General features: G+C 43.2%; 2 protein-coding genes across 2 annotated transcripts in view; both read right to left on the bottom strand.

Moving 5' to 3' along the window:
* HDHD2 (haloacid dehalogenase like hydrolase domain containing 2) overlaps positions 1–17,461 on the bottom strand; it is a 361,944-nt gene that overhangs the window by 44,410 nt on the left and 300,073 nt on the right. The window lies entirely within an intron of this gene.
* Positions 557–17,461, bottom strand: part of SKOR2 (SKI family transcriptional corepressor 2) — a 24,094-nt gene continuing 7,189 nt past the window's right edge. Inside the window, exons 5-8 of the mRNA XM_059492913.1 lie at positions 13,259–13,324; positions 12,767–12,865; positions 8,794–8,861; positions 557–619 (exon numbers count right to left, since the gene is read on the bottom strand). Coding sequence (XP_059348896.1) covers positions 557–619; positions 8,794–8,861; positions 12,767–12,865; positions 13,259–13,324 — 296 coding nt within the window. The remainder of the gene's footprint in view (positions 620–8,793; positions 8,862–12,766; positions 12,866–13,258; positions 13,325–17,461) is intronic.

A 17,461-nucleotide genomic window follows, 5' to 3' on the forward strand; every position in this document is an offset into this window, starting at 1 on the left:
ACCTTGATGACACATTTCAGTGTCAGGAGAAGCACAAGCTCAGGCAGTTAGAGGCACGGAATGGTTTGGGTTGAAAAGAGCCTTAAACATCCCCTCATCCTGCCCCTGCCATGGGCAGGGACACCTTCCACTGACCCAGGCTGCTCCCAGCCCCATCCAGCCTGGCCTGGGGCACTGCCAGGGATCCAGGGGCAGCCACAGCTGCTCTGGGCACCCTGTGCAGGGCCTGCCCATCCTTCCAGGGAAGGATTTCTTCCTAATATTGAATTTAAAGCTTCTTTAAGATTTAATTTAAAGCTACTCCCAGTTTGAAGCCTTTGTCCTGTCACTGCAGGACTCATAGGTCAGCTCCCAGCACTGCATCCCACCCCAGAGAAGCCTTGTAATTCGTGCCACATGTGATTTATCAGCTTTAGACTGCAGCACAGAGAGGGCTTTGGGACCAGAACCAGGCACATCAAATAACAGAATGATCCTCTTAATTCCTGCAGTGGCTGCAGGGGAACACAGGCAGCCAGGTCAAGTGGAATGAAGTCTCCTTCTCACAAGCTCACCTTTAGCTTTTGCTGAGGTGTGCACCGAGCTTTTCTTTCCTGATCAAGCTTGCTGCATAGGGAATCTGGAATGACACAGAAACAGAGACACTGCTCAAGCCAAGGTTTGGCTAAGGAAACACTCAAGCTGGAAATCCCTGTAAATGAAAGGTTTTGTTTTCCTTCCTGAAAATGGGGAGGAATTGTAGGAAACAACACCTTAAATACAAAGGTTCAACTCTTTATGAAACCTCAGGGAGGTTGAAGCAGAAATAAAATAAAAAATGGCCAGAATTAAAACAACAGATAGAATCTTAAAAATCAGTGTAAAAGATGCATTCAAATGCTGTGTTTTTATCAGAGGCTGACAAAGGATAAAGCCACCTGTGAGATCATAAAAAGTCAGCTGTCTATGGCAGATGAGGTGATGCACACTGATCCCTGCACAGCCACAATACAGCAGGTTGGGAGCATGAGACTTCGTGTATTTATATCCCCCTAATTAGGAAGTTCATAATAGTTATCTCCAACTTGCACCAATCTGAAGGGAAGCCACTGAAGTGGAACAAATAATTAAAGAAAAACAGAGAACATGGGCATATTAGGGAACACTGTTATATTTAGAAACAAAGTGGGATGATGTGCTCATTGGCCAGAGGGAATACATTACAGGGCTGCTCTTCCTCAGTGCTGGGCCTTTAGAATGCAACAAAACTAAATTGCTCTGAGATTTCCCCATAGCTGGGAATCCAACTGGCTACAAATTCTTTGATGATGACTTTTGGAGGGACTGCAGGAGGAATTCAGGCTCGGAGATCAAAAAATCCTTTGTCCCTGCACTCCTAGGTGCTGCTGCACACTGAGCTGACCTGCTTCTGCTGCCAGGCACTCCAGAATATGCTCACAAATAATGTCAAATATGTCACTGCAAGATGTCAATTCTGTCACCTGAAGTCAGGATCAAGGCCTTAACCTGCACAAACAGCAGAAGGAACGGATGGGCAAATGCAGAGAGTTCAAGCAACCCGCCCCCCACACACAGTGAATTTACATCTGTATCCACTGACCCCACATGTTCCTGTACATCCCTGTTTTGATTTTAAATACATTTTGCCCATAATTATTTTAAATACACTATGCCCATCCATTATGAGGATGTTTGTGTGAATTGTGCCCAGCCATTGTGCCTCTGGGCTGGGGTAAAGCATAGTGCCTGCAAAGACAGAGAGACCTATCCATCCCTGCCTACCTTAACCAGGAAAAAGAGGAGGGAAGGGTCGGGATGAGAGGAGAGAGAGGGGCTTTGGAAGCTTAGACATGACCCTTTCATGTCTTGGGGAAGGAGGACAGTCTGGCTGAAAGCAGCAGCATCAGGAAGGAGCAGTGTCTGTGGCTGAATGAAAGCAGAAACCTTTCACAGGGGCCTGCTGCTTCCCCCTGCACTGCCCTGGAAAGGGGAAATGTGTGTGCACAAACCACTGATGAGCAGAACACACAAGATTCCAGGTGTTTTGTCTGACTACTCTCATAATCCCTTCCCCTGACAGAAGATAACAGGAATCAGGAATTTTGTGGCCAGATCCCTCCCCAAGAAGCAGAGCTGTCCCCTCCACCATGTCCCCATGCACAGCTGCCTTCAGGACAGGGAGCTTGCAAAGGCTGCAAAACTCCTTCCCAAGCTGCAGCAGAGAGGGGGTGCAGAGAAGCTGCTTCCCTGATCACCTTTGGCCATGGTTTGGACACAAAAGGGAGCCACAAGCAAAGTGCACAGAAAGAATCAGCACGTTCCAGCTGGGACCTGTGGTGCCTCGCCAGCTGATTCCTGCCTCTCTCCCACCCACGAAGGCCAACGTGGGTTTGCATGGCCACAAATTATGTAGGACATCTCCCAGGCTGTACTGACCTAGATAATACAGCGGGGTACATTCTGTCAGAAATTAACTGTTCTTAATCCTCTTCTCCGCTATATTTGGCATCTTTCTAACGCGTGTTGTTTTACCTGATCTCCTGGCAATTGATGGCAGTGGGAGAGGTGGGTGTTCAACAGGGAAATTAGTGCTTTCTCCATGAGTTAAATCACCTACAATGTCAGCTTCTATTTCTGTCGTTGTCAGAGCATTCAGTAACTCAGATGCTGTGGTGGAAGAGGATTTAGGGCTCTTCCTGGCACAAAGGTGGCCCTTTGCAAAAGGTGTGCAGAAATAATAAAAGTGAAGGCAGTTAGTTGGGTTTTAAGCAGCAAAAAACCAGTTTTCATTACCAGGTCCACATTGGTGGGAAACACAATGAAAGCAGATGTGAAGGGAAACTCCAATAAAAATGCAATCTGGACACTGAGTCCTTTTTCCTACAGGCTGACTCCAGTCTAGTCCTGGTACCCATTAGGAACTGGAGCACAGTCCCCTGTGCATTCCTGGAGCACATTTCCACTTATTCCACCTGGAAGGAGCCCACTCAGCAAGCCTGGAGCCTGCCCCACGACTCAACCAAGGCACAGGCAGTGCATAGGATTGGGGAGTAATTTCTCAAGTTTCTGTCTGATCCCTGTTTACACACTCAGATATTAAAGAAATTTCACCATCCTCTCTCAGAGGCTTCATCTCTGCATCCCATTTCTGCTGAGGTACATGATTTTACATCACCCTGACTTCTGTTGCCTAGAAAAAATATTTTGCACTCATGCAGCAGCTGAGGCTGGCTTGTGGCTCCCTGCATATCCACACCTGTTTTTTATGCGAATTTCTGCAGATTCTAAAGGAAAGGAAGCTTTCTGCTTAAATTTCTATGAGGCATCCTTTTCTTTAACATTTGAATTTACTGGAGAAAGAGGCACAGCTCCATCCTGTCCACCCAAGGCATATCCACATGTGGTGTCAGGGTACAAGTTTCGCTCGCCTGTCTTTGAAAAAAAAAGCAAAACCAAAAGAAAACCAACCAAAAAACTGACAGCAAGAAATAAAATTCAGGTGAAAAGAGCTCACTTTCCTGTACACAATCAGGGATGAGCCTTTTGAGGACACAGGACACAGCGTTCCAGAAATGTTCTTTCACCTGTCATTATCTGTGTGCCTGTGAGCAGGCACTTCAGCACAAGACGCCACTCAAGAAACCCGAGAGCCATTCTGCTGAACAACTGTTTGCATTCCCTGCAAGGTCAATCATCTGAGCTGCACCACTTGAGGCCAAGCACAGAAATCACAAATGGCACTGAAGCACTGCCGTTTCCCATTTCCTGCTTTTGAGAACCCACATCTCCCCTCGCAGAAACGTGGGTGCTTCTTGTTTGGATAATGAATACATGAGTTGTACAAAGGCTTTCCATAAGCAGTGTAAACCAGGAATTGGAATGGTGCTCTTCTGAATTACAGTGCAACCCAGAGGGACAGGCTCTCATGGCTCTGAAGATTTACCAACATTAACCACATGGTGGATTTTTTTTTTTTCCTCCCTTCTTTTAAACATGCCTTGTCAATCTCTAAGGAGCAGGGTGAAAGATGATGCAGAGATGGAAATCAGTTTTGCAGAGAGATAGTTCCTGATTTATTGTATTACCTGACTCTGAAGAACAGAGTTGATTTAAAGGAGCACTGAGAGCAGAAATTCATAAAACACAGAGCAGTTCCAGATGGATCCAGTTCTGAGCTCTGAACATTATTATCAGCCTGAAGTGAGGCTGGTAAGGAAGAATTCAGTTCGTGGGAGCATAACCTAATTAAAATATCCCAAACAAAACCAAACCATCATTTTTCACTTAATCTGGAAAGACAAAGGCCTGCCTGAGTGTTTCACATTTCTAACACACTTCAAAAATCTGTCACCTTTTACCCCAATGTAAGATCAGTGGGATTGATCATCACCCAATGACCCAACCACCATGGGTGATGAACACCACCTGAGCTTTCCCTGATGGACAGGTCACCACTGAGAACCCACAAGCTACTTGTAAGGCACCTCTGAGGGAGAATTAAGAAAAGCTCCTCAATTTGCAGGAGGCTTAAATTTCCTGCTTGGTGTTCTACTTTCCTGTGGCCATGTTTGACAGAGGTTCATGAAAACATTAAAGGATGAAAATCATAATGCTGGCAGTGCTGCTTCTGATCTTTTTCTCTCACCAGGCAGCTGGAAGAAAGTTCATGGTTTTAATGTCTGTTCCACTACCACAGTTGCTCAGAGGACAATATCAGACAGATGCAGACTCTCAGGCAGAGGTGACTTGGTACTTGGTTATGGTGCTGGGCTGTCCCAGCAGATGAGTTCTGGTCTCACTGGACAGAAACTAAAAACTCTAAAGGCAGGTGAGCTCTTCTAAGGCTGCACCACGTGTGTGATGTCTGAATTTCCCCCATCCTGCAGAGCAGTTCCTCCTCTCTGGCCCTTTCTCTACAACTCATTAACAAAAGCCAGATGACCCTCAGAATCTCAGAATCATTTGGTTCAAAAAGATCTCTAAGATAATTGAGTCCAACCATGCCACCAAAGCCCAGCTCACCTGAGCCATGTCCCCATGTGCCACATCCACACAGCCTTTAAACCCCTCCAAAGATGGGGACACCACCTCTGCCCTCAACAGCTGACCCCAGTGCTTGACAGTGAAGAATTTTTTCCTAATATCCAGTTTAAACCTTCCGCAGCACAACAGGATCCACATGCAAAATCCACATTTTATATATGATCCCCTCGTGCACACCCTGTACTCAGCCAATTTGGGAGGCAGCACTTTGCCAGATGAGGAAGAGAAAAATGCTTTCAGGGAGTGTAAGATCCATTTTCTTGTTAAATATGATGATTGGTTGTTTCCTAGCATTTGGCCAAGATCCTGGCACACGCAGGTTGCAAAACTTCCTGGTAGCTGCTTCAGACACTCGGAAAACTCTGAAAACTGAAACACAGGAAATTCCACCTGGACATCAGGAAGAAATTCCTTACTGGAGCCGTCTGCATGGAGAGGCTGTGGAGCCTTCCTCACTGGAGGTGATCAAAACCAGCCCGGAGAACTGCTCTGAGCAATGTGCTCTGCGGGCCTCCACTCCAGCAGGGAGCTTGGACAAGGGGACCTCCAGCGGCCACTCGCAGCCTTACTCATTCTGTGATTCCCATCAAAACTAAGGGCCACACACCAGCCTGCTGCCCCAGCCAGGCTGCCTGCAAAGAACCCAAATCCCGCCAGTGAAGATGTAAAAGAACAGAGCTTTTCCCCAGCGTTTTCCCAGCGACCTGAGCCTTACTCCCGGCTTTCAGGAAGCCATGGAATATTGTTATTTTTTAATTCTGGCTCGGGCAGAGCAGCAGGAGCAGAGGGGGCCGCTGATCCAGCCCCGCTTTAATTTAAGCCCGGCTCAAGCTGAGCGCGGAGTTAGCGCTGCAGTGGCGGCCGGCGGGCGGCAGAGGGCACCCGCGGGCCGCGCTGCCACCGACCGCTCCCAAAACGGGGAAGAATCTCCCCAAAAAAACGGGACAAAAAGCGCCACGGCCAGTGCAGGGCACGAGCTTCACATCAGTCTGCAGCGGGTGTTGGCGCTGGGAAGTTTTCAAATGCAATCAGGATAGGTTGATTTTTTTTTCCCGTTATCGCGTTCGGCTTGTATTATGGATATTTCCGAAACAGTGAACACGCTGGGTTAATTTATTTTAGTGTCTAATTGCTCAGTTCAGGGTGAGTGAAATGATCATTCTGGAAAAACCTCTCTCTGGTACCCACAGTTGCAGGGGATCAGGGGATGACAGAATCATTTTGTAGGAAAAGTTCTCCAAGATATTCAAATCCAACCATTTCCCTTGCACTGCCCAATCCACACTAATCCATGTTCCCAAGTGACACATCCAGACAGCTTTTAAACCTTTCCAGGAATATTCAGGAGGACTAAGTTAAGTTGCATATCTTCAGCAGTGAGAAGAGATAAAAAAAACCCCTTGATTTTAGGCATCTGTATTTTTTGTAAAATAATTTTTAAAGCAATTAAGTCCCATTCTGTGACTAGTTGCATCAATAAATTTTGAGCTTAGTACTACAAAAGCATACACCTATGAAGGTCTAAGTAAAACTGTGATTTCAGTATGTATGAAGCGCTTCTGCTTTTCTCTTTGTACTTCTATGTTAACAAGAAAATTAAGTTAAAGCCCTGTCAAAGTAATAGTGCAGCATCTCAGGTACAAAAAAAAAAAAGCACCTAAAAGTGCCAGTTAAAAACAAAACAACAACAGCAATTAAACACAAAATCAAAAGCTTTTGTGTATTCTGCACCAGTTCATCCATGCAATAACCCTGGAAGGCCAAAGTAGTTCTATCATTACCACATTCAGTTCATTAATCTTAATTCTAGATATAAGCATACAAGATATATTCCCATGAATGAATTAAAGCCACTGCTGGGATTATCATCTCAAAAGTGCTGACTCCATTTCAGTTATCAGCCAAGACATCTCTGAAGATTTCTGCACCCATTTTGGCAAACACACTCATTATTTGCAGGAGTCTCTCAGTTTTTCATACAAACATCTTTTTATCAGTCTCACTGATCACAACCTGCCCCACAAATATAAGCATGAAGACTTACTGGCGATTCAACAACATTTTCATTAGTAATAATTAAATTAAGGCATCTGTAGTGAGGGAAGAAGTCTTGAGTTGTTGGTGCAGCACATTAAATGTTGAAAATATTCTCTGTAAGTACATTCAGCTCTGTTAAATGATTAAATGACTCTTAGTCTGTCCATAGCACAAGTCAGTAAGTGAAAAGGGTGTGAATTACTTGATCATATTTATTTTCCTGACCAAGGAAATCAGGAAAACCACCACAGCTGGCTTGCTTGGGGGTCTGGGATATCCAGTTCCACAAACAACTTCACCACAGGGCCACAAGGTGAGTGGCAGAGGTGATCCATTCTCTCCCTGCGAGGCAGAGTTAGCCAGCGCCAAGTTCAGCTGACGCAAGAGATAAGGACTGGGGTGGGCCCACAAACTTTGTGCTTAGAAGTTCTTTGCAGCAGGAAATTCAGCTGGTCACCTGCCTCAAGCCCAAAGCAGCAGAGGAAGTGCTTTTGAGGACGGCATCCTAATTAGAATTTTCTGTGACAGTAAAATTCACGTCTCAAGTAAAACTTCCTGCCTGTCGTCGGGACACAAAGGGGGACACAGTAACAACTGGGCACACTAAAGGAAAAGAGTGCAGACCAGCTGCAAAAAACACCCAGAGATATTCTGGACCTGAGTTTCCTCCGCAAACAGCCTCTTTCAAACACCCTCCACGTCTCATTGAAATCTCCGCAGTCAGCAGGAACAGGGCGCGTGGATGCTCGGCAGCTCTAAAAATAAGGCCAGTCCTAAATGCCTCTAAACATCGCAGCACCAGTCTGACAATCCTGGCCTTCAAATTTACTTTGATGTCCTAACCCATCAATTAGAAAATGACAGTACCAGGAGTCTGGGCAATGCCTTCTCTGCCCCGTGACGAGCAGGAGGAGAATTTCAATGGGGGAGCATGGGGCTGATTCAGAGAAATGGGGATATTTCCAAGATTGCCCCAAAAACAAAACCCCATTGAGCAATGTCAGACTGACCACAGAGAAAGCATCAGCACAGCAAGCATTAGCTGACAGCCTCACCATGCACTGCTCTTGAAACCACACTAAGCATTCATTTATTTGAGTGTGGAACAGCTTCCCATGCTCCAGCCCCTTTGCTTGCACCGGATTAAGGACGTCAACTTTTCAAAACAACACAGCTGGATGTGATGATCCAGAGCTGCACTAGCACACAGGCAAAATCCCTCTTGGTTTTAAAATAACAAGCAAGAGACCCAAAAGTAACGTGTGCCTGCACTGAACTGTGTTTTGGCAACTTGATCCTTTACTGCTGAGTTAAGCACTTCTTCTAGTGTCTGAAATGAGAAAAAGACACATCCTGAGGTTTATTTTCTGGTGGGAGGCAGGGATTGAGCAGAATCCCTAGGCAGAAACGTTTAACTGCTCAAAGTTTACTGATTCACTCCTCCTCTCTGCAGAAGCACCTCTCCTTGTCGAGTCGACACATTTTGTTTAGTTGAAACATGAAGACACATCTGGTTACTGTATGAAAGTAAATCTCCAGGTAATTAGGCTCCAAACCAGCTGAGAACTGCGTGTTTACCTCTTGCTAAATGTAAGGCAATAGGAGCTCGGTACTGACGCATCAACATGGCTCACAAAGGAAAAATTTGAGGTGTAAGCTTAAAAAACACAATGCAGCAGCCTAAGACATTTTTATCAGAGAAAGTAAACTTACGATTTGTAGCTGCTGCACCATTTCTTCTCTGTACGCCAGCTCCCGCTTCATCTGATCTTGAAAATTGTCTGTATGAGAGGGAAAAAAGTGCAGTAATTGAAACAGAGACCACACGGCAGTATTGACACCCAGCTAAGCTAAAAATCAAGCCCAGTCACTACCGAGGCATCGCAAAGCACTACAAAAGTCCTTCACTCAATTAAAACACACGCCTAATAAATATGTGTCTAATAGAAGACACCACTGACACCAGAAAAAATGTGGAAAAGTTAGATTTCACTACTTCCCCCAGCAGAAAATGTAGGATGCTAACTTTGTGTTCCTAGCATTTATCCCCAGCTATTTTCCTGCACGGGCAAGGCTCTGCAGTCATTAGTCAAACTTTCTCAGGCCCTGAAGAGAAGAGCAGGAGCTGCTTCTCTTTGCTTTGGCATAAATCTGTTGACACCAGCAGCGATGTCCAGCGTGTGAGAGGAGAAAGCGTTCAAGGATGCGAGGTTTGATTTGTGGTTTGTAGCATCGTGCTGACGGCTTTGAACAAAACTGAAGCTCCTTAAAGCGTGACGGGGAATCTGGAAGGGAGAAAGTCTTTGAAAGAGAGATCCTGGGCAGCTGGGTTACAGCACAGGCCGGCCTTCCTGCTCCATGAGATTCCCTTTCCCTGATTTTCCTCCTAAACAACTAATTCGGACAAAACTTCATTTGTTAGAAGACTAACTGATGCTCTTGTGCTCCTTAACACTCCTGTTGGTGGGTGGGAAAAAGGGGAATATAAACAAGACTGTTGACAAGAAACAGGGGACTCCAAGAGCTGCCTGATGGAAGTCAGGGTGCAAGGATGGGCTGTTAAATGGAAGAGGAAAGAAAACCCATCCCAGCCACTATCATTTTGATTCAAGCAAGGAGCCTGTCCTGGAAGAAATAACAAGGGGGCAGAGCTCTGTCCCCCTCTCAAAAAAGAACTTTGTCTCCTCTAAATAATGAAGCTGTTGTTTAAAAGAAAAGGAGGCAGGGAAAGAGCAATGAAACAGGGAAAGAGCAGGAAATTTTGGCAAACAGAAGCCCTCAGGAGTGCAGCACAACAACATTGAAAAGGACATGGTGGCGTTATCTCAATGAAGTTCTTCAGATTTCCAATAAATTCCCACAGAACTGTTAAGCCTATTCCCTCTACTCCGGCTTGATCAGAAAAATAAGCCAACAAAAATAAATTCCTCTTTCCCTAGCCCCCCACAAAAGTATGAAAAGGTAACTGCCTCCTGTCCTGGTCGCTAAAGTTGCAATGATAATTACAACTAAGGTCCTCCCGCTCCACTCTGAGTTGGCTTTAAGGAGAAATTTTCCTTTTTCCCCTCAATGCTTTCCTCCCAGCTGCCTCTTCATGGGCTCATCACCTCTCCAAACAAACAGCTCAGGGATCTTGCTCAGCCCTGCACAACAAATGCCCAAGCTCACAGGGAAATGGGGTGTTAATGGTAGGGACAGCGTTTTTTTCCGGCGGCATTTATCCGAGTCCAAACGCTGGCAGACAGAGCCATAAGCAGTACCCAGGAGAAAATATATGAATATTTAAATAGCTTTCTTAACACAAAATTAAATACTTTAAGTACCCAGGCTGTGTCTCCACCGTTTTATTGCCGCATTGTTTAAAATGCAGACGGACAGAACGCGGAGCAGCCAACACGGAGGGCACAAACCAGAGCAGGGCTCCAGGAGAGCTCAATGTCACCATACAGAGATGCTTGCATCTTTATCAGGACAGCAAATACTTTGACTTTCTACATGTGATCTGATTTTTTAATTTTTTTTTTTTTTTTTAAATTTGAGCGATCTCTGCATTGAGGGACCTTAAAGGCAAAAGAAAATTTCACCTGCAGCTTTCAAGCCCAACAGCAACGTGACAAATACAAGGTCTTGCTGTTTTATAAATTTTCACAGTCCGTGTTTCAAGCAGGTTCAAGAGGCCACAGAGAATATTGTAGCATAGCACTGCTTAGGGAGCTTGCAAATAAGCTCAATTCTCATTTAGCAGTGATTTAAACGAGAGAAGAACTCTGAAACCAAACACCATTTACTGCACAGCCCTGTTGTGAGCAGTGGCTTGATGCTGTGAAGGTAGAGCACCCCAAATGTGCTCAGTTCCAGGTGGAAGAACCCAAAGAGGTGACTCTAGAGCTCACTGCAGGCAACCTGACATTTTCCAGAGAGAACAGCATTGCTTCCACATCTCTCATGTTGCCTCCCAGCTGAAACAGGGATGAATTTTCAATACAATTTAAATTTTACCTCAACTTTCCTTTAGTTGGATCTCCAAACACTCCTCTGCCTGGCTTCTCCCTGCCCAAGACACCAATACCATTCTAACACCCAACCTAAAGCAACGGCCCAACAGCAAGAGCCTAGAACAGCCCCTTCTCTTATGCTAGAACACACAATGCAACAGAGGACAAAACACCCTCAACACGGATTTACACAGATTTGCTTTACAAAAGTAATTTTTTTCTTTTTTTCTTGTTTTATTACACGTGGAGGAGGGGTGGGTTTTTTTGGTAAATCTAAATCTGTAAATAGGCTTTACGGTCACTTGTAGGTTTGGTTTATAGCACATTATCTGTTTTCTATTTTAATCCTGAAGAAAATTGACCACTACTTTGTGGTACATTGAAACCACATATTTTTCAAACCAGCATACAGCAGTCACCACTTCCTTGGTCGGCTGTACTTGTTCTTTTCTTTTATTTGAATTGTATTTCATGTGGTTTAATTGCATTGTTTATTTACATGGCAAAGACAGAGCATTAATTTTACTGTAGAAGAACAAAAGGATAAATAAGAGACTTGAATGGCAAAAGTCCAAGATGCCATTTCGCCAATACCACACAGCAGTATTTTGATCCCCACGAATTATGTGAAAATTACCTCACTCCCAAACCCAAGTAATGACTGGATTTATTCTGAAGGATGAGGTTATGCTCCTTTCATTAATATCTGTATCATGTCAAGTAACTCTTCTTTATTTATGGAGCTGTCTACATATTTCAATATTCGGGCTAAAGATGGAGTCATTCCCAGATTCCTCACACTTCCTTGCTTTCCTAAACATACCTATCTGATGCTACAGAAAGGGGACAAGCATATTTTCTTTGAACAATAGGAAAATGCTGTCTGTGTTCCCTCTTTTTCTGTGGGATCATCCTGATCTAGGTGGGAATTCTCCTGGAAGAATCTTTCCACTGTTGCCGCTGCTCCAATGTCGTTTGAGAGATCCCAGCCAAGGGGTCTTTTTCCACATCTCTGCACAATCAGCCCAGCCTTCTGCCAGCTTCAGAAAAACCCTGCTCAGTGCCCATTTTGTTTTATTTGAGATGTGCCCTGCACATTCCATCACCCTGAGCAGCAGCACCCTGCTCAGTGGCCGTGGTAGAAGGGCCATCTCAAATGGCCTTTCCCAACGGGAAAAATCCAAGCAGGAATTTCTGCTCCTTAAAAGGCCAGATCAATTCTCCAGTATCAGCTGGAACCTCCCGAAAATGAGTACTAGAAACCTCCTGAAAACAAGGATTAAGTATCTTGTCTTCAGAAGCCCCTGAAGGATGTTGGCTGAGACACCAACTTCACTGTACCCCATGAGGACCCAGATGTGTTTCTGTGCACTCACTGTAATCAATGCTATCAAAACTAGGAGGATGCACACCAAAACAAACATCCAGCTTTGTGTTTTCCCTACAAAAGACCTGCTTGGTCAGCTGCAAAGCCACAGCAGGGGTTGAAAGGGACCTTAAAAATCACTTAATTCCAGCCCCAGGGACACCTCCCACCATCCCAGCTTGCTCCAAGCCCTGCCCAACCTGGACTCAGCAGAACCAAGCCCGAGATCATGGCAGCACAACTGAGAGCCTGTCTCATTTTATCAGCCTGGCAGCAACCAACCACAAACACGCACAACACCAAAACCACAGATTTTGTGTCTTACTGAAGACTGGGAAAGACGCGTTTCCTTTCAACACCTGGAATTCCTGTTCCAGCCTCCTCCGCAGGTCGATCTGCTCAAACAGAACCTTCTGGAGTTCCTCTAACAAAGAGAAAAAGTGGTTTTGATAATCTGTATAAATAATTCTTGAAAGAACAGTTGCAGAGCAATTCATTACTCTAAGACAAAATATTTTAGCGCTTATTAAAAAAAAAAGAAAAAAAGTGTTGCATAGACCTACCATAGATTTTGTGCAGAAAGCCATGAATATAAATCAATGTAATATATTATTTTAAAGTATTATATTACAGTGTCATGTATTGATTGATATATATGCATTAATCTCAATTATATCCACCCAAAGGTCCATATATTATTCATATGTTACTTGACAAGCTTAAAATATGGCGCAGAACAAAAGTGCCCCCTATTATCCTCATATTCTATTAAAACAAAGAGCAGTTTTATAATGTAAGAGGCCCTTATTTATTTTACCTTTCCCCATATTTTCCACATCCTTCTTCAGAGAATGAGGTGAATTGGTTTCTTGTGTGTGTTCTCCTTAAAAAAGAGAAAGAAAAAAAGTTATTGATTTACTGATTGTGCTTTTCGTCAGTGCCGTCCTTACTATGCATCCTCTTCAGAGAATCTGGAGAGGAAAAAAAGGGGCAAAAATATAAAGAAAGGGTAAGATCGAGGTTTATCTACAAACTTCTGGGTGCATAGCACAAATATTTGTGAATTCATATTTTCACTAGTTCAGTGAAGTATCTGCCTACAGCATGGCCTCTTGCAGGCAATAGCTGATGTCTCCTTGATATTCTTCTTGCTGAGCTGATTCCTCCTTTCCCCCTAACCCCTCTCTTGAAGATACTCTTATCAGAGAACAACGGGGAGCAGGCAGAGAAAAGGGAAGATCTTTCTCTACAGTCTCATCTCTTCTCCTCTCAACGGGAAGCCCGTGCTCTCCATCTGGGCAGGACCCTGTTCCAAAATCCACAGGAAAAATGCCTTTTTGCCTTCATCAGCTCTCCAGCTTTATCACCTTCCAGGGCTCCATGGCATGGGTGTGCTGCAACTGGATACAATTTACATCCAGCTGAGATAAAATTGACATTAGTGCCATTTGCATATAAAGGATACAGCTCCCAGGTCAGCCAAGTGAGGGACTCAATTGTCTTAGGTTGCTCACAACAACTTTTAATCATATTACAACACAGAATTTTCCATGTAACAGAATTTTGCTATTTCCAGACACATGCATGCTACTTCCTTCAGCCTTTTTTTTTTTTTTGTCTACAAATTGAATTAAATTTTAAAAAAATTTAAAAATCACAAGTTGCAAAGTTCACCTGAATGACAGTTTGACTTGGAGCTGAACCTTCTGACAAAAGGTGTTACTTTCACTATCCTCTGCAACTGCAAATTTTATCCTGTGATTTCTATGAATAGCTTCTATAAAAGCTATGAAAAACTTTTCTAAAAATAATAAAATACTACTTGAGCTGAAATTGATGGGAGAATTTCTGTTATTTACAGCTGAAGTAGAAATGGACTCTCAATAATTAAGAAAATATTTGGTAAATAACCAATTATTGAACTAATTGGATTAATTCTTGTTTTAGTCCAGCCAGTAAATACACATCATTAACTTGACTGATAAGTAATCACAAGAGACATATATATAAATATATTCATATGCTTATGTAGTTAGAAGAGAGGTTCATGAAGAAAATACCTTGGGTTTTGATGTTTTGTTTCGTTTTGCTTTTTTTTTAAAATAAAAATCCATAGCACTGAATAGGTCATTGGACAACATACAACAGTTACTGTAAAAATTATTGTGTCATCACAATAGACTAATTTTAAAGCTGAATTGGAATGTCTTGCAATAGATGCAGTCAGAAATCTTTTTGCAAAACATTTTTTTCTGTTTTTAAAAATCGATGCAATCCTATATCCAGTAAATCTTGAAGTTATAGCATATGAAACCTATCCAATAGCTCTGCATTTTAGCATCTCCACTCTCTTCAATCCTTAAAAGAAAGCCAAAAAGCAACCACTCATTCAGGAAAAACATTACACAACTGGTATCTGGTGCCAGCAATTCCATTTTAAAAACTCATTTATGTAACGTGGTGATTTAAACAAAAAAAAAAAAAATTTTGTGGGATATTTGGTGAAAACAAAGTATTTTCCGCAGGTGAGTTGTCTCACCACAGTAGAAGATATAGCAGGCTTAAAAATATATCACCTTTTGGGCAGTGGTTTCAGGGGTTTCCACAATGTAAAATGGGTTTGTTGAGGGATTCTTTTAGCCAGCATGATCCTTTTTTAAACTGGATGGCCATCAAAACAAAATATTTTGTCAGATAAATTAGGGTACACTAAATCAAAAGGGAGAAATTTAAGTACAGGAAAGATGAATTTGCTGAATTACAAATACTAGCATATTCCAAACCCATTTTTTCCATTGAAGTACCCTTTTCTGTGTGCTTCATGTGCAATTTTGTGGGATAACCAGCTCACAGACAGAACGTTACTGGATTTTTCAAGGAGAAGGAAGGGAAAGGGGAAGAGACTGGAGTATGGTGACAATAATCCCTTGCTTGGTTGAGCTCCCAGGGCTGCAGGGTTTGAAGCTGCTGACTCGCTGGCACAGAAAGAACTGTATCAAAATGAAGATAAGGGCATGTAGCATGAAGAATAACTTCCCCAGCATCTGCAGCCTCCCTACTAAGCTACTGAAAAAGGCCTATTAGAAAATCCTCCATGCTTGCACCTGAAATAAGTAAAGAATGGGAGTGGAAAAACTGAGGTATTTAAAGGCCAAAGACAGGACATATGGTTTTAAAGAATAATTGCATTTTTAAACTGCTTTCTGATGTTAAAAAAAAAAAATCTCAACATTATTATTGTTAACAGCAGTAATAATCAGATGGGTTTCACCTTTCCTATCCCCCTGAAAATTATAATCAGGAGCCTGCTCTTCTCCATTTTTCCATACTTCCCAGAGGCCTCATCACGCGTTGTGTACTGTTCTACCTTAATTGAAAGGGAGGAGGTATTGAATATTTAACCAGCTTCCCTTCTCTTAAATGTTAATTAAAAGCTAAATAGGTGTTTAAAAACAAACAAACAGAAAGCCCAAAGAATTTTAATCAGTCTAAGAAAAAATCACTTCCCCTCCTAATAGCTCCACCATAACTCTCCTGGGCCTTGTCTGCACACAAACTTACACCATTTAGAGCTGCAGGACTGAAAGCTGTGCCACCCCTCTGTATGGACATGGAGATTTCCTTTAGAAAAGGCTATTTCAGTTTGTTCAGGAAAATCAAACCGTGCCTCTTGGATAAGGGGAAAGCGGATGAAATATTTGCAGGCCGCTTAAAAGGCCTCGGTGAAAGCTTTGGGTGCCTCTGCTCTTCCCCACGAGATCAGGGGCACAGACATTGTTTTTCTGGAATAAAGGTATAAATGGCTTTCTTTACTTGGAGTGTGAACACCCATCCATGAAGGACACCTCAAAATTGCTCAAAAATTGGCGCTGTGAAAAATGGAGGCCTCAAGGTTGGACACTGGCACCACCTCAGCTCCTGCGGTGCCGCCATTTTATCAGCTCTATGTCCACTGGAGCAGCTTAAGACTTGAATTTTTAACATCTGGATTTGTAACATTTCTGAACCTATCCTCCTCAAAAGAAATGCACTTTGCCCTCACTGTAAAAAAAAAAAAACAACCATAAACCAAACAAGCCAGACATAGCCAGGTTACCCCTTCATGCTCTGCCACCTCCTGCAATGCTTCCCTGGAAAGCACTCAGGACGCTTTCTGAAAAGCAGCTAAAAAAATTCCACGCAGTCCCAGACAACTCAGCTACCTCAAAGTGCTGATTTGTCCAGCACAGAGCATGGATGGTCTGGGAATATAATTCATTTCTCCCAGATCTATGCCCTACAACTTGTCCCCAGCTTGTGCTCTCCACAACTCTGACCCCACCTGCGGTTTCAGACCATGTTATGTAAAACCATCTCCTCTTTCTCTGTGTCCACTTCATCCCTGCTATTCCTGGACAACCACTGTGCTTTGCAGAGCCCACCACATCTGCCAAAAGCTCTGCATCTCACCCCTGATACTGTGAAGCCCACAGCACTCCAGCTTAAACACCCAGTAATATCTTCAGCTGGAGAGAAGCGCCGTCTGCAGACACAAAGACCACAGCAAAAAGTTGCTGCTGTCTTCCGGATATAAATATATATAGATATATACATTTATATCCATTTTTTAAAATGTAGGCAGATGTGAAGCAGCAGACTTTCAGCACTCCAGAGGCTCCCTCTGCATCTGAAATTAAAGATTCACCCTAAGAGATACGCAGAGCTCTTGCGTATGTCCTGAAGAAATTCTAAACTTACTGAAAATATTCATGCATCCTGCATATTCATGCCACTTTCAGGGGGGAATAATCAATAGGGTATTCAGGATTTGGCAAAATATGCCTACTTTAGGAAACTCAATAAGCATTTTTTTAAGTGTTTTTGTGCACCAGGGCTGATAAATGTCTTAAAAAATCTGGAGTTTCAAATGGCAATTTGCCCCCAAAAGTGATTTGAATTTAAAACAAACTAGTTCTTTTTTATGCCCAGATAAATTTTCATTTGTAACATCCATTTAAAGTTTAAAACACGAACATCTGAT

Source organism: Ammospiza nelsoni, chromosome Z (genome assembly GCF_027579445.1).
Source record: "Ammospiza nelsoni isolate bAmmNel1 chromosome Z, bAmmNel1.pri, whole genome shotgun sequence".
NCBI lineage: Eukaryota > Metazoa > Chordata > Aves > Passeriformes > Passerellidae > Ammospiza > Ammospiza nelsoni.